At 38.6% G+C, this 18,636-nt stretch overlaps 1 protein-coding gene across 1 annotated transcript in view; it reads right to left on the reverse strand.

Annotated features, from left to right (window-relative positions):
- RHEB (Ras homolog, mTORC1 binding) overlaps window positions 1-18,636 on the reverse strand; it is a 69,004-nt gene that overhangs the window by 15,523 nt on the left and 34,845 nt on the right. The window contains exon 3 of the mRNA XM_007950151.2: window positions 4,852-4,934. Coding sequence (XP_007948342.1) covers window positions 4,852-4,934 — 83 coding nt within the window. The remainder of the gene's footprint in view (window positions 1-4,851; window positions 4,935-18,636) is intronic.

The raw sequence follows: 18,636 nt of genomic DNA on the forward strand, positions 1-18,636 counted from the left end.
TTGGAGGGGAGCTGTTGCATTGTGGTAAACTGTGGTCAATGACATGAGACAAAGTATATGTGAACTGCTGTATCGAGAGTGAATTTGCTCTGTAAATCTTCACCCAAATCTAAATAAAAAAAAAAGAAGAAAATATTAACTAATATGACAAAAAGGACTAACAGTTTTACGATTTAAACTGCTCTTGCCATCAAGAAAACTACCAAGTCCCAAAATTATGTTTTACTTTTCTCTAGTTTTGTTTCTTTTTATTGATTTGGGTGTAAGTTTATAGAACAAACTGGTTTTCCATTCAATAATTCATACATACTTTGTTTTGAACGTTAATTGTAATTCCCAAAATGTAACCACTCTCTTCCCACTTCTTCCCTGTGTTTACCATTTCCATCTGCTTTTTTTTCCTACCCCTTCCTGCCTTTTGAGATTTACCCCTGGGTAAATAGCCCTTCTGATTGTGTATGGTTGGTTGTTCTAAGGATTGTGTACTTTCCTGGTGTTATTGTTCACATTATAGACCCGTTATGTTATTCAGCCGAAAGTTAAACCACAAGGGTGAGTTCAGCTTCAGGTCTGAAGAATCTCTAACACAGTTATGGCATTTCATCAGTCTCTATCAGACAAGTAAGCCTGGTCTTTATTTCAAGTTTTGTTCCACTTCCACATCTTTCTCCCTCTACCCAGGGAGATATCCTATTGTGATCCCCTTCAGAGCAGGGTCAGTAGTGGTAGCCAGGCACCATCTAGTCTTTTTTGTCTCAGCGTTGGAAGCTGGGGTTCATGTAGTCCATTACTCCTGTGGACTGTTTCCTTGTATATCTTTGACTTTCTACACTCTGCTCCAGAAGGGAAGAGACTAATAGTTAGTTGCACCTTAGATGGCTACTCACAAGCTTTTAAGACGCAGAACATCATCTTTGTGGACTATGTTATGTCAACTGAACTTAGTGATCCTCAAAACTATAGTCCTGAGCCCGCAGGCCCAGTGCCTCATTATCTCAAGGTGTTTGGATATGGCTAAGAAGTTTTCATAACTTTGCCTCCTGTATGCTATACTATATTCATGGATATATTTATAGCACTTAGAAAAACATATGTAGAAATATTCTGTGTCAAATCCATATATATTTGTGGATATAGTCTCATTTGCCATCCCACCTCTATTCAGCCTGAGTATCTATGTAATCACTCACAGATTATTGTAGGACTGTGTATGTAACATTATTTATTTACCTTTGTTGCTTTTCATTCTTGTGCTCCTCCCAGTGTCCTCCTTTGCCTTGATCATTTTGTACTGACCTCCTCATTATATATTTTCATTCCTTTCATCCAAGTTAGTATGTATCTCCTTCCACTTAGTGATTTACCCTCACCTTCTACTCCAGTAACATTCAAAGAACAATTGTTTCTGTTTGTAAACTTTCTTTTTCTTTTGACTTTTTACAGTAGTGATTTCATACAATATTTGTCCTTTTGTGAATGACAATTTCACTCAGGATAAAATCCTCTAGGATCATCCATGTTATGAAGTGTTTTAGAGAGTCATCATTATTCTTTAAAGTTGTGTAGTATTTTATCGTGTGTATGTACCACAGTTTGTCTATCCAGTCATCTACTGATAAGCACCTGGGTTGTTTCTTTTTTTTGCTACTGTGAATAATAGGAGCTCTGGTAGTGTAGTGCCTAAGGCACTTGACTGCTAACTAGAAGGCTGGCAGTTCAAACCCCCAGCCACTCCTTGGAAGGAAGATGGGGCAATCTACTTCCATAGTGATACTGCCTCGGAACCCAAGGATGGGTTGCTATGAGTTGGGTCAAACTCGACAGCACACAAGAAGAAGAAGAAGCTGTGAATAATGGTGCAATTAACAAGGGTGTGCATATATCTAATTATTTGTGCTGTGGCTCTTATTTCTCTCTGAGATATATACCTAGTAGTAAGAATGCTGGATCATATGATATTTCTATTTCCAACTTTTAAAGGAAGCGTCATACCGTTTTCCACAGTGGTTGCACCATTTTACAGTCCCACCAGCAGTGCATGAGGGTTCCAGTCTTCCCATACCCCACCAACATTTGTTGTTTTCTGTTTTTTTGAACTCTGCTATTGATGCTGGGGTGAGATGAAAGATAACTGTTGTTTCGACTTGCATCTAACAGCTAATTATCACAAGCATTTCTTTATGTGTTTCTTAGGTGCCTGAATGCCTTTTTTGGTTAAGTGTCTGTTCATGTCCTCTGGCCATTTTTAATTGGACTGTTTGTTGAGGTATTAAAAGTTTCTATGAACTTCAGAGATTAATCTCTTGTATGATATGCTGTTGCCAATCCCTCCCCACCCCAGTTTGTAGGTTCTCTTATGCTTTTGGCAAAGTCTTTTGATGCACTTAAATGTTTAATTTTTAGTAGGCCCAAGTAAGTCATCTAGTTTGTCTTCTCCTATTTGTGCATTTTCAGTTATGTGTAATAGTGTATTTATGCCATGTATTCGGACCCCTAAATTGGTCATTACTCTTTCTTTAATGGTCTTTTCGGTTTTATATTTAGGTCTCTGATCCATTCTAAGTAAGCTTTTGCATATGCTGAGAGATAGGAACCCTATTCCATTTTTCTGCAAATGGATGTCCAGATTTGCCAGTACCATTTGTTAAAGAGACTATTTCTTCCTCATTTAATGAGCTCTGGATCTTTGCCAAAGATCATCTTTCCACAGGTAGATGGATTAACTTCTGGGTTCTCATTTCTGCACCACTGTTCTATGTGCCTATTGTACCACTACCAGGTTGCGCTTGTAAACTGTGATTTGGATCAAAGTTTACAGAGCAAATTTGTTTTCCATCCAACAGTTCATACAAATTTTGTTTCATGATACTGATTGCAATCCTCACAATGTAACAGCTCTCTTCTCACATTGTCCCTGTGGTTACCATTTCCCTGTGTCCTTCTTTACTATGCTTTCCTGATATTTGAGCTTTTTTTCCCTGTGCATATGCTGCACTTCTGATCTCCCACAGTTGACTGTTCTATCCAGTGTAACTGTTCATCTTGGATGCCTACCTATTGTTTGGCTACAAGTTACGCAATGGGAGAGAGTTCAATTCAAGGACTGAAATGTGCATAGGGCCACAGTCATGGAGGTTTCACTAGTCTCTATGATTTTGAGTTTTGTTCCTTATTTTTCTCCCACTCTATGCAGAATCTTCTATTACAATTCTTTTCTGAGTAGTGGCAGTGGTAGCTGGGCACCACCTAGTTCTGGTCTTAGGGTCATGTAGGCTGAGGTTTCCATGGTCCACTAGTCCCTTGGACTAACTATTTCCATTGCTTCTTTCATTTTCTTCACTCTTCTTTGCTCTGGACAATGAGAGACCAAATGTTGCATCTTAGACAGACACTCACAAGCTTTTAAGACTCTAGCTGCTACTCACCAAAGCAGGATGTAGAACAATGTTTTTGTGTAGCTTGACTGACTCCCATAACTATGGTCTCAAGCCTGTCAGCCTAGCTATACTGACTCTCTCAAGGTGTTTGGCTATGGCTAATTAGTTAATTTCATTTAATTTAACTTTAAATAGCCACATGTAGCTAGTGGCTACCATACGGAACAGCAATGATATAGAACGCTTCTATTATCACAGTAAGTTCTATTCAATAGCGATGGCTTTGACTATGCAATCCAAGGCCTGGATAAAAATCTCAACACTGCTACCTATTGTCTATACAACCTGGGCAAAATACTGACCCCGTTTGTCACTCAGTTCCTTTCTACATAAAATGGGAAATAAGAATGTCTCTGGTAAAGGACTATTTAAGCTAATGATTAAATGAAATGATATTTATCACGTACATAAAGAGCATAGTAAACTTGCTGACATGTCACAAACGCTCAACAAAAGCTAGATGTCCACAAAATTCTCCTCTCTCCACTGGCCCTGAATAGTCATGAATTCTTCAAAGATATAAGCATCTCATTGCTTCAAGTTCTGTTACTTCACATGGACAACTCTCCTCAGCCTCAGTCACAGACTATATTTTTAACTCCTCCTTGTTGAGAACAGTGTGAAAAAATGTGTGGATAGAGGAACCAAAATCTATTATTTTTCTCAAAGACAGTAGGCTCATTTTTATGTAAGTGAGGCTGTTACTACTGGTCTTATTTCATAAATTCAAAGGATAAAATACTACTAACCCAAATCCCAAAATTTTATTAGGAAGTTCACTCCACATTATATGGTAAAAACATACAAAAATGAAAAAATTTTATGTATAATTTTTTACACATTTACCATTTCAATTAGACACTTTTAGGTCAATACAGATTTTTACTCTATCAATATAACAGAACATCTATCCAGATAATGTTTTTTCTTAATTCATTTTTTTCCATAAAACAATCACTAAAAAGTATTTAGTCTAACAACAACAATAATAAAACAAACACACTGCCATTCATTCAATTCCAACTCATAGTGACCCTACAGGACAGAGTAGAACTAACCCTCAGGGTTTCCTGGCTTGTAAATTTTTACAGAAGCAGATTGCCACATCTTTCTCCTGTGGAGCAGCTGGTGGGTTTGAACTAATGCCTTAGCCACTGCACCACCCAAACAAACAAACCAAATTCACTGCCAATGAGTCAATTCCAACTCATAGCAACCCTCGTTGGGTTTCCAAGGCTGTAAATCTCTATGGAAGCAGACTGCCTCATCTTTCTTTCATGGAGCAGCTGATGGGCTGGAACTGCCCAAGCATAATTAAGTTTGTTACTACTTCTTACAGCAAAATTTTTTAAAAGGATTAATGCTATGTATGTGTAGCAGATAAATTCAAGCAAACATAAGGATTGATTATTACCTTTTGATTGATGTAACAGAGTACACAAGAATATAACCATTAATATCTATAGAGTATGTCTGAGGAAAGATGGAATATTCATCCTGTGGAAGTAAAAACAATTATATTTAGCAAATACAATACAAATCTTTTCAGTTTATATAGGATAATAATCTTTAAACAAATTTTTTCACATATTATCTGACCAAAGAAATCAAAGTAAGCATAAAGTCTATTATAGGTACCACCTGACTTAAGACGTATTTGAGTTACGACAAAGTGCATTTATGATCATCTGGTTTTTTGCTTTTTGCTTTGGTACATTTTATTGTTAGTACTATATACTACATACAATTTTGCAGTGCATAATTTGCTAATGTTATATTGTTCAATTGCAGATGTTCAGTATTATGATTTACTGTTCAAAACATTTCTGTATCACAACCAACAAAATGCCAACACTACCCAACTCTTCTTTATCATTGGATTAAATTTTTGTGTATTTTTTGAGAGATACATGTAAGTTTACATGTAATGTTTCCAACCTACATCAGCATCAATATACAATGGACTGATCAGAACAGAACTCCATCGTAAATTGAGGGTTACTGTAAAATACTATTCCAGAACACAGCACACACTGAAGATTTATTTAAAACTAGTTTTGGGTGATAACATGTTTTAAAGCTAGTTTTCAGAACTGACCCTAGCTGACCTAGGATTTCAATAGGAAGTAACTTTCATAATTCTTCTAGCAAAGGTAAAACATTAGTATGTTTCTTTTATGGTTGTGAAGTCCAGAATCCCTTACATAGTGAAGAAAATTTACAAATCATCTTAGTTAATTTTATAAATCTGTGTTTTCATATTTGAAATCACATATTATCACTTAACCTGTTTTATAAGTTCAACCATTTCTGTGCATGTTAGGTTCCATAGGCCTAAGTATGTTGTTGTTGTCATGTGCCATCGAGTCAGACCCGACTCATAGCGACCCCTCCTTGGACTTTTGAACTTTACGTAAAATTTCAGAACATTCAGGGGATCAAAAATTATTTACTGACTACTTTAGGAATTACAAAAAAGGCACACATGCAATAGTGTTATTGGCCCTCAGTTTTATATAGCAGCTTTAAGAAGCTTTGCTTTAGATAATAGAATCTTTGAAGCAAATAGAAGGTTCTGATGTCAACTGAGTTTTCATTAGTGTGTGCCACTGTCTAAATATAGACATTTCATTTGTAGCTGAAGTGAACCTGGGAATACATCACATCACCCAACACTATTACAGAAAAACCAAGCCAAGGAGACTTCCAGTAAGATGGTGGAATAGTCAGACAAGCTACACAGACCCTCTTCAACAAAGAAAAGAGTTAACCAATTGACACAGATACAGAAGATAATCTTAGACCCCTGAGCTTTTAAAGGAAGGATACGTAAGCAGATTAAACACCAACTAACAGAAAAACCTGAATGAAAACAGTGACTAAGGAGACAAATGAAGCTGTGGACCATCAGCTGTCCTGATGGCATGGACAGTCTGAGTATTTCCAAGTGGTGTTTGCACCTGAGAATTAACTGAAAAAAAATAGGCCCTGTTCATTAAGGGCTGCACTGCCCAGGTACCTGATGACTGAAAAGGGAAACAGCAAAGGAAGAGACAAACTGAGCTGGGGACTTTTGGCTGTCTGGAGCATGCAGCCATTTTGAATGCTTACAAGCAGCAGTCATTTTGGATATTTAAAATGACAACATTCCCATTCAGATTCCAGGGACCTAAGAATGGTCTCCATGTGCCAAAGACACCACAGACATATGGAAGGTTGATGACTGGAAAGGAGACAGATGGTTAAGTACGTAAATGCTGCCAACTAGCCAATAAGAGGAGCACAGTACCCTGCTTACTTAGATATATCCAAACAAAACAAAGAAAATGAAAATTTTGAGCAAATCACTCCAACATACAATCACCAATTAAATATAAACACAAAAGTGTCATGATGTATTGGTGAAAACAGACCATCACAATCTACACAAAGAAGCAAGAGAAACAAGAGAGCAAGATACTGACCCAGAACACATCCCTGAAGAAGAAATAGCATTAGAACTCTATGATAAGGAATGCATAAGAATTTTATTTAGGTACCTTCAACAAATTGAGAAACAGATCAAGGAAACCCTGACAAAATATAGAAAACCACAGAGAAAATCCTAAAACAATTCCAAAGCTCAATACAATAACAAAATGACAAAATAAAGGAAAAATTAGAAATGAGACAAAATATATAGATAGAAATCCAGAAGATTAATACTAAATTTTCAGAAATAGATAACACCTTGAATGGCAAAGGGGTAGAACTAAAATGGAAGACAGAATCAGTAAAACTGAAGACAAATACCTCAATACTTCTTTGGAAAGGGATCAATCAGAAAAAAAGGCTTTCTTCATTTTGTTTTGATCTAAGGTTCATGTGGGATACCATCAAAAGGAGTAACTTACGTGTAATCGTAATTCCAGAACAGGAAGAGACAAATAAAATCACAGAGAAAACTGTCGAAGATTTGCTGGAAGAGAATTTTCCTAATATGAAAGATAAGAATATATCCATTCAATAAGTCCAACCAACACCAAATAGGATAGACCCCAAAAGAAAATCACCCAGATATATCATCATCAAACTCACCAAAACCAAAGACAAAGAAAGAATCCTGAAAGCAGCATGGGAAAAACTAAAAGTTACCTTACAAAGGGCAACCAATAACGCTAAGCTCTGATTTCTTGGCACAAACTATGCAGGTAAGAAGGCAATGAATGGGATGGTAGATACAAAACCCTGAAAGAAAAAAAATTTCCAACCAAGAATTATATACTTGGCAAAAGTGTCTGTGATAGTTGGAGCTGTGTGTCAACTTGGCTGGACCACAATTCTGTGTGGTTTAAGCAGTTGTGATGTGGTTATTCCCATGATGGGATCAGATGAGTATGATTCTTTTTGAGCAGCCAATCAGTTGAAAGGGAGTTCCCCTAGGGGTGTGGCCTGCTTTCAGTATATTTATGGACATTCTGGGAAAAGAGACACTCTTTTGTGGATTGGGATTCTGTTGTGCTGCCTACAACTGTCCAGGAGTGAACAATCCACCATTTGGCCTGGAGATCTTGGATTTGTCATTTGTTGGAGTCAACAGCTAGTACACTGCCTGCCAACCTTGAGCTCCTTGGCCTCTGCAGCTGCAAGAGCCGGGAAAAGCCTCCAGCTATGATAGTGAAATTAGGACATTTCCAGAAAAGAAGAAATTAAAGGAATTTGTTAAAGCCAGGTCAACCTTACAAGAGACGCAAAAACTAATCCAGTTATGCAAGTATCCAAAGTAAATAAGTCTACAAGATTGTAAGTAGAGAACCAGAAACATCAACTGACAAATGAGGACAACCACAAATCAAAAAGAGGGAAAAAACTGCGTAGATTCAGAACTTCTATATGGTGAGGCAGTCAAGACAATCACAAGAAAGAACGGACTGTTTTAAACTTGGGAAGAAAATTACAAATCACAGGGTAACCTCAAACAAAAATGATAAACATTCACATCAAAATAAAAAAAGAAGACAAGCACAAATATTTAGCAAATACTAATACAATAGCAATGAAGGAAGTGATAACACGATTCATAAATCGAGCTCAGCACAGAAAATTATATGGAACAAAGAAATCAGTAACACCACAAAAAACACATAATAAAATGACAGCAACAAATTCATACTTGTCAATAATTGTACTGAATGTCAATGGATTAAATGCACCACTCAAGAAATGGAGAGTTGCAGACTGGATAAGAAAACATAAACCATCATTATGCTGTCTACAAAAGACACACTTTAGAGAGAAAGACAAAAATAGACTAAAAATCAAAAGTTGGAAAAACAGGTATCAAGCAAATGGCAACCATAAAAGAGCAGGAATGGCAGTCTTAATAGCTGACAAAATTTACCTTAAGAGTCTTACTACTGTAAGAGTCTTACTACCGTAAGAGACAAGGAAGGACATTATATAATGATTAAAAGCATCAACTGAATGAGAGGACATAACAATAATAAATATCTATGCACTCAATGAAAGAGCCCCAAAATACGTGAATCAGACAGATGCCTCCATAGTCATAGCAGGAGACTTTAATACGCCACTTTCAATGAAAGACACACCAACTAGAAAGAAACTCAACAAAGACACAGAAGAACTAAACAACACAACTCACCAACTTGACCTTATAGACAACAGCACAACATACAGTCTTTTCCAGTGCACACGGAATATTCTCCAGGATGGACCGTATGTTAGGCCACAAAGCAAGCCTTAATGAATTTTTTTAAAAAACACTGAAACACTGCAAAGCATCTTCTCAGATCACAATGCTGTAAAATTAGAAATCTACAATAAGATCAACAGAAAAAAGCAAATACATTGAAACTGAGTAACACCCTTCTTGAAAATGACTGGGGGATTAGAAGAAATAAAAAATGCTATTAAAAAAATTCCTTGAATCAAATGAGAATGAAAACACAACATACCAAAATCTTTGGGACACAGCAAACGCAGTGATTAAAGTCCAATTTATAGCCATAAATACACATATCAAAAAAGACTCTCAACACCTTAACCCAACATCTCGAACAATTAGAAAATGGGCAGCAAAAAGAGCCTATAGTCACCAGAAGAGAAGAAATACTAAAGAATCTAGCAGAAATAATCAAACAGGAAACAAAGACAATAGGAAAAAAAAAAAAAAAAATCAACAAGACCAAGAAATGAACTGGTGACTTCACAACAGAACCAATGGAAATTAAAAGCATAGTATCAGGATACTATGAATAACTATGCTCCAACAAATTTGAAAATCTAGCAGAAATGGACATAATGCTACAAACATACTACTTACCTAAACTAACACAGAGTGAGGTGGAAAATGTGAACAGATGCATAACCAAAGAAGAAATTGAATAGGTCATTAAAAAATTACCAACAACAAAAAAAGCCCTGGCCCACATAGTTTCTCCAGAGATTCTACCGAACATTCAAAGAACTGATGCCAATTCTACTCACACTATTTCAGAACATAGAAAAGGAGGGAATCCTCCCAAATTCATTTTATGAAGCAAGCATAACCTTGATACCAAAACCAGGCAAAGATATCACTCAAAAGGAAAACTAGAGACAAGTATCTCTCATGAATATGGACACAAAAATCTTCAACAAAATCCTACCCAATGAACTCCAACAACATATCATAACTGATTATGACCAAGTGGGGTTCATATCAGGTATGCAAGGACGGTTCAACATTAGAAAAACAATCAATGTCACCCATCGCATAAAGAAAACAAAGGAAAAGAACAACACGGTCATGTCAATCAATGCAGAAAAAGCATCTGATAAAATCCAATGTCCATTCCTGATAAAAACTCTCAGCAAAATAGGAATAGAAGGGATATTCCTCAACACGTTGTTGTTGTTCCTCAACATAATAAAGGGCATATATACAAAACCAAAAGCCAACATTATTCTCAATGGACAGAGACTGAAACCATTCCCCTTGCCAACAAGAATGCAGCAAGGATGCCCTCTCTGCCACCATTTCTAGTCAACATTGTATTCGAAGTCCTAGCCAGGGTAGTAAGGCAAGAAAGGGAAATCAAAGGCATTCAAATTTAGTAAGGAAGAAGTAAAACTACCCTTATTTGCTGAAGATATGATCCTATACATAGAGAAGCCAAGAGACTCAGCAAGAAAAGTACTGGAACTAATTGAGAGATTTAACATAGTGGTAGGATACAAGATGAACACCCAAAATTCAGCTGGATTCTTCTACATCAGCAAAGTTATTGCTGAAAAGGAAATGAGGAAATCAATATCATTTACAATAGTTGCAAAAAAATAAAATACTTGGGAATAAATCTTACCAGGGACACAAAAGACTTGTACAAATAAAAGTACAAAACACTACCTCAAGAAACTGCAAGAGAGCTGCATAAATGGAAGAACATACCATGCTCGTGGATAGGAAGATTGAATATTGTGAAAATGTCGATTCTACCCAAAGCAATCTATACATTTAATGCAATCCCAATCCAGTTCTCATCAACATTCTTTGTTGTTGTTGTTATGTGCTGTTGAGTTGGACCCGACTCATAGCGACCCTTCCGTGGGTTTCTGAGGCAGTATCACTACGGAAGTAGATTGCCCCATCTTCCTTCCGAGGAGTGACTGGTGGGTTTGAACCGCCAGCCTTCTGGTTAGCAGTCAAGTCCTTAGGCACTATGCTACCAGAGCTCCTTCAACATTCTTTAAGGATATGGAAAAACCAATCACTGATTTTATATGGAAAGGAAAGAGACCTCAGATAAGCAAAGCACTACTGAACAACAACAAAGGAGGAGGTCTCGCACTCCTGGATCTCGAAACCTACCACAGAGTCACACAGACCAGTGGTATAGAATTGAGAACCCAGAAATAGATCCATAGGCCTATGGTCAGCTGATTTTTGACAAATGGTTGAAACTGATTAAATGCAGAAGAGATAGTCTCTTTAACAAATCGTGCTGGCAAAATTGGTTATTCATTTGCAGAAAAATGAAGTAAGATCCATACCTCACACCATAAACAAAAACTAACTCCAGATGGATCAAAGACTTAAATGTGAAACCTAAAACTATAAAGTTCTTCAAGGAAAAACTAGGGGCAAATTTAGGGGTCCTCATTTATGGCACAAACAGACTATCAAGAATCACTCAAAATGCACAAACAGAAAAAAATCAGATGACTGGCACTTTCTAAAAATTAAATTTTTATGTGCTTCAAAAAACTTCTCTAAAAGAATAAAAAGAGAACCCTACAGATTGGGAAAAAATATTTAGCAATGCCATTATCTGACAAGGAACTTATCTCTAAAATATACAGAAAACTCCAACACCTCAACACTAAAAAGATTAACAATCCAATTACAAAATGGGCAGAAGACTATATGAATAGACACTTCACCAAAGAGGATATTCAGGCAGCCAACAAACACATGAAGAAATGTTCATGATCATAAGCCACCAGAGAGACACAAGTCAAAACAATGATAAGATACTATCTCACCCAAGCACTAATGGCAAAGGTCAGCAAGACAGAAAGTAACAGATGCTGGCAAGGGTGTAGAGAGACTGGGACTCTGATGGTGGCACTGTAAAATGATACATCCACCGTGGAAAGCAGTACGGCAATCCCTTCAAAATTTGGAATTAGAAGTATCATTTGACTCAGCAATTCCATTACTAGGTATAGATCCTAAAGAAGTGAGAGCCAGCAAGAACAGATATATGCACAACCATCATGTTCATCGCAGGACTATTTACAATAGCAAGTAGATGGAAACAACCTAAGTGCCCATCAACAGAAGAATGGATAACCAAACTGTGGTATTATACACACAATGGAATACTATGCCAACACTAAAGAATAATGTAGAATCTATGAAATACCGCATCACGTGGATGAACTTGGAGGACATTATGCTGAATGAATTAAGTCATCACAGAAGGGCAGATACTGTATTAGCCCACTATTGTAAAAAAATAAAGGTACAGACAAGTATTGATTTGGGTGGAGGGAAAGGCTATATATACTTTTTTAGAAAATTAAGTAAGTAAAAAATGATTTTTTTAGGGAGGGAAAAAAAGGAAAGGGAAGATTTACATATGGAAGGTAACTTTGTTGGTTACCAGGGGTAGGAGGGAATGGGAGGGAAAATTACTGTCTAGGTAAGAATCATGTACTTATTGGATGAAATAGAAGGCAATATACCAAAAGCACAGTATCAGTAAGGAAATGGAAGACACGGAGAGGTGCATAAGAGGGACAGACAACAAATACTACTGCTACAGACTGTGTTATCAGTAATAATAAGCACCAACCTATGGGTGGATAAATAGGTATACAGGCAAGATGATCAGGTATGGGTAGGCAAACTGGAATATATTCATGAGCATATGTTTAAGTTTGGCAGTAGATATGTGTATATGTATTTATATGTACTATAAAAATGTCCATATATTAGGGTGACCAGGGGGCAAAGTTATGATAACTTCTCAGTCACAATCAAATACCTTGAAAAAGTGAAACTTCGGGTTTGCAAGCTCAGGACCATGGTCGTGGGGAACATCAAGCTCCAAGGGCATAACATGGTACGTAAGGAACAATATCCTACACCCTACTTTGGTGAGTTAAAAACTAAGGTCTTTAAAAGCTTGTAAGCAGCCATCTCAGATGCAACTACAGGTCTCTCCTCATCTGCAAAAATCAAATATGCATGGAAATAATTAATCCAAGGGACTAGTGGACCATGTGAACCTCAGGCTACCCGACCCTGAGAGTGGAAAAATGAAATGGTGTCCAATTACCATTGCCAACTACTCTGAAAGGGATCAAAATCAGAGATCCTTGATAGAGCTGCAGAAAAACGTGGAACAATATTCAAAATTATACAAAAGACCAGGCTTACTAGTTTGATAAGAAGTTCTGATGGTGCTGTGGTTAAAGCACTGGGCTGTTAACGTTGGTGGTTCAAACCCATCAGCCACTCTGCAGGAAAAAAGAAGGGCAGTCTGCTTCTGTTAAGATTAACAACCATGGAAACACTACTCTGTCTTACATGGTCACTACAAGTCAGATTCTACTTGATGGCAGTGGTGGTGAGACTGGTTTTATAGAGACTGGTGAAACTCCTGAGACAATGATCCCTAGTCACCTTTTGGGAGACTGGAATTGAACTCATTCCTATGGCTTAACCTTCAGCCAAACAACAGACAGGCCTAGGTAAACATTTACACTAAGGAGGTGTATGCCTTAGGATAATCAACTATGGGAGATAAGAAGGGCAGCATTGACACAGGGAGAAAACGCAGATGGCAGGAATGCACAGGAAAGAATGACAGGGAAGATGTGGGAAGGCAGGTGTTACGTTGTGGGTATTGCAAACAATGTCACGAAACAAAATGTATATGAACTATTCAATGGAAAACAAATTTAGCCTGTAAAGTTTAATGCAAATCACAATAAAAACTTAAGAAAATAAAGAGAAAAAGTTGCAAACAGAAATAACATTCCTCCAGTTAATTCCAATACTAGGTATATATCCTAAAGAACTAAGAGCTAGGACATAAATGGCTGTCTACACACCCATGTAGCACTGTTTATAACAGCAAAGGCATGGAAACAATCTATGCCCATTAATGGATGAATGGATAAACTATGGTACATATGGTACTATGGTACACAATGGAATACGAAAACATCTTATAATGTGGAAGAACTTGGAGGACAATACAGCTCAGTGAAATATGTCAATTACAAAAGGAAATACTGCAGGAGTCCATTATTATAAAAAGCCAAGCAAAGGTTTACACACAGAAGAAATATTATTTGGTGGCCACCAGAGTCAGGGGATAAAAAACCCAAACTCCCTGACATCAAGTCAGATACAACTCATAGTGACCCCTCCTTGGGTTTCCGAGGCAGTTATCACTATGGAAGTAGATCACCCAATCTTCCTTCCAAGGAGTGGCTGGTGAGTTTGAACCGCCAGCCTTTGGTTAGCAGGAAAATGCCTTAGGCACTATGGCACATACTGTTGGCAGACAGTATTTCTACATAAAGTGTATGTATGAGCTATTAAAAAAAAGTCCATGTATACAGTAAAGCTAACTGGGGGCAAAAATATGAAAACTTCTTAGCCATAATCAAACACATCGAGGGAGTGGGTGACCAGACCTACTAGCTCAGAATCATATAGTCATGGGGGACATTAAGGTCAACTGGAATAACACAGTCCATGAAGATATTTACATCCTACTTGGTGAGTAGCAACTGGGGTCTTCAAAGCTTGAAAACAGACATGTAAGGTGCAAGTATTGGTCTCTCATTGCCAGAGCAAAGAGTAGTGAAGAAAATCAAAGACACATTGAAAGAATTAGTCCAACGGACTAGTGAACCACATCAACCTCAGCCTCCATGAGGATCAGAAGAACTAACTAGATGGCATCTGGCTATCACTGTCAGCCATTCTGAAAGGGTCACAATAGGAGATCCTGGGTAGAATGGAAGAAAAATGTGGCACAAATCTCAAAATAATAAAAAAGACCAGGCTTACTATTTTAACTGGTGGAACCCCCGAGACTACAGCCTTTAGTCACCCTTCAGGCCTGGAAACGAATTCACTCCCATTAGCTCAACTTTCAGTCAAATAGGCCTTTGAGGTTAACAATAACACCAGCAAGGTATGGTGGAGCTTGAAGATTTACTGTCTTGGAAACGCAAAGGGGGTTGGTATGCGTCAGAATTGACTTGATGGCAGTGAGCTTGTTTTTTTTGAGTTATGGACAAGTGATCTTTGACAAAGGGCCAAAATTCATTAAATGGGAGGAGACAATTTCTTCAACAAATGGTTCTGGCAAATCTGAATATATATTTGCAGGAAAATGAAACAGCATCTGTACCTCTCAACAAATGCAAAAATCTAACTCAAAATGGGTCACAGACCTAAATATAAAACCATAGAGATCATCAAAGAGAAAATAGAGCCCAACTTAGGGGCCCTAATACATGGCATAAATATACTATCAAACATAACTAAACATACAAAAACAGCAATACACAAACTAGATGAGGGGGAAAAAAAAAAAAACCCACCAAACCCCCAAACTTCCTGATATCGAGTTGGATCAGACTCAGAGATCCCCCTCCCTTGGGTTTCCGAGGCGGTATCACTACGAAGTACATCGCCCAATCTTCCTTCTGAGGAGTGGCTGGTGGGTTTGAACCACCAGCCTTCTGGTTAGCAGTCAAATGACTTAGGCACTAAGCTACTAGGGGCCTCCTAAATATTAAACATTTATGTGCATCAAAAGACTTCACCGAAAGAAGAAAAAGAGAACCTAGAGTCTGGAAAAATTTTTTTAGCAATGACATATCGCACAAAGGATTAATTTACAGAAAACTTCAAAACACCTCAACAACAATCCAGATATTAAAAAAGGGGCAGAGGACATGAACAGATACTTTACCAAAGAAGACATTCAAGCAGTTAACAAACACATGAAGATCACCAGCTGTTAGATGCAAATCAAAACAATGATGAGATATCATCTCACTGCAGCATTAATAGCAAAGTGCAAAAAAAAAAAAAAAAGGAAAGAAAACAGCAAATGCTCACAAGGATTTGGAGAGACTGCAAACTCTCATACACTGCTGGTGGAGCTTAAAATGGTTTAACCACTGTGGAAAATGGTATGGCACTTCCTTAAAACGTTGGAAATACTAAACCAGCAGATAGCCACAGCAGCACCCAGGAGTGGAGGCTGACGTCAGACATGGTAGTACTGTTGGTTTTGTGAGGGTGGAGTGGCTGCCAGGTCCCACAAGGTGCTGCAGGCCCTGACACGGGCACCAATGGGTCCAAAGCTTGGGGCCTGTGGCCCTTTACCTTAATGGCAGGGGGCAGTGGCCAGGAAGCGCCTTATGCAACAGGCAGGCACCAAGTAAGTTTTGGCACAGTTGCCATGCCTGACCCATGCCCCTTTGTCTTCATGCACTGCGGCTCCACGTTCTAGGACAAAGATGGGGATCTGGCTCAAAAGTTCTGTAAGAAGACAAGAGTCACCAAGAATGGACAAAAGTGGGTCAAGCTGAGGCCTCAGGGCATCAGGAAGCTGGATACCCTTCCTTCCACCCTGCACATGGATTTCCCTGTGATCTTCTATGAAGTGTGAGCCTAGGGAGTGGCAGGCACAAGTGCCCCTGCCCAACAAGAAACTCTCAGGATGGGAGTATAGCTTCCTTTAGGGATCTCAGGATGGGGCACAACCATGAATAAACTACAGTGGCCTGGAACCTTCAGCTGTGAGTGGGGCAATCCTGCAGTGTTAGTTCAGTGATGGTTTCTTTATGAACAAGAAGCAAAACAGGACAACCCTGGTCAAGAATTCTTGGTTCTTGTCCCTAAGGCATTTGACTGCTAACCAGAAGGCTGGCAGTTCAAATCCACCAGCCACTCCTCAGAAGGAAGGTTGGGCAATCACATCCATAGTGATACTGTCTCAGAAACCCAAGGAGAGGCTGCTATGAGTCAGGCCAAACTCCATGGCAATGAGTTTGGTTTGGTTTGGTTTTGGTTTGTCCCCATGCCTGCCCTGTTCTCTTCCAAGCTTGCCTGTGGCCCGGCCCTGATAGAGGCTATAGCACTTCACAAAGAAGGTCTGCCTTCTTTCAGTCTCTGGGCTGTGGGGGCAGTACACAAGTGGGAACATCCTTTCCTTCATTTCCTTTATCCCCTTGTTGAAGCATTTCAGCCATTTGATCCTCAAGTCATCCTGTGTTGGACAGAGACTGGGGAAGAACCAGCCTGATGTTTTCTACCTACCTACGCATCTGTTCCCACTCTCAGATGGATGAATACTTTGTTGGCAATTAATAGTGGAGGGGAATGGTGTGGGAGGTTTCTCCTTCCACATATGGGTGGGCTGACCTCTCCCCACTACAGTTAGTTGTTGCATTGGCCACCTAGTTGAGAGAGTGCAGGCCAGGGTCAGGAAATAGTATGGACATCTGTGCCTATGGGGACCTGCCTTAATCCACCTACTCTCTCTAATGCCCCTTGTCTTTGCACAAACACCCCCTGGGGACTATCCACCTCCTTCTGATAAGGTACAACACCCCAGGACAGGTAACAATAGTTCTGAGCCCATCAATGCTTCTCCTACAGTATGCTTACCCTTTCAGCATCAGTCAAGGGAAAGTACTGGAGCCCCCTCTTTTTGTGCCCTAAACAGGGACAGAAATAAGGGAAAACAATAAAGGAAGACTTACAATGTGAAGGTTTATATATAGGCTAGACAATGATGTAATGGCAGAGTCTGACATCTATATACACCAAAACAAAAAATAAAAAAACTCACTGCCATTGAGTCAAATTTGACTCACAGCAACCCGCTTTGGGTTTCTGAGGAAGTACATCTTTACAGAAGTTGATTACCCAGTCTTCTTTCTACGGAGTGACTAGTGGGTTTGAGCTGCCAACCTTCTGGTTACCAGTGAAATGCCTTAGACACTGTGCCACTATAGCGGCTTTTTCAATTCCTTTCTCTGCAAGCAGTGTGCTTCCAGAGTGTGGGAAAATAACTAGGGGAGGGTGATCCCCAGCCTAGGAAGGCTGATCTGTTACTTTTAAATTTCAATAAAATTACCTGCAGATGTTGGAAAAAAAAGTTGGAAATGGAAACATTATGAGATCCAGCAATCCTGCTACTAGGTATATATCCTAGAGAAGTAACAGCTATGACATGGAACAGATATATGCACACCTATGTTCATTGCAGGATTACTCAGTCGCAAGAACATGGAAACAACGTAAATGCCCATTAACAGAAGAATGGATAAACAAAATATGATATATACACAAAACAATACTATGTAACCTTAAAGAATAATGATGGTGGGTTTCTGGTAAGGTGGAGGAATAGGCAGACAAGCGACACAGACCCTCTTCAACAAAGAAAAGAAAAACCAATTGACAAGAGATACAGAAAATAATCCTGGAGCCCTGAGCTTTGAAAGGAGCCAAAGTATGATCTTGAATATATCCCTCCTGAATTTAGAGATCATCTAAAGAATAGATTTGATGCAATGAACACCAACGACCGAAAGCCAGATGAATTATGGGAAGATATCAAGAACATTATCCATGAAGAAAGCAAGAGATCACTAAAAAGACAAGAAA

Source organism: Orycteropus afer, unplaced genomic scaffold (genome assembly GCF_000298275.1).
Source record: "Orycteropus afer afer isolate SDZICR_OR568_19922 unplaced genomic scaffold, OryAfe1.0 scaffold00264, whole genome shotgun sequence".
Classification (NCBI taxonomy): domain Eukaryota; kingdom Metazoa; phylum Chordata; class Mammalia; order Tubulidentata; family Orycteropodidae; genus Orycteropus; species Orycteropus afer.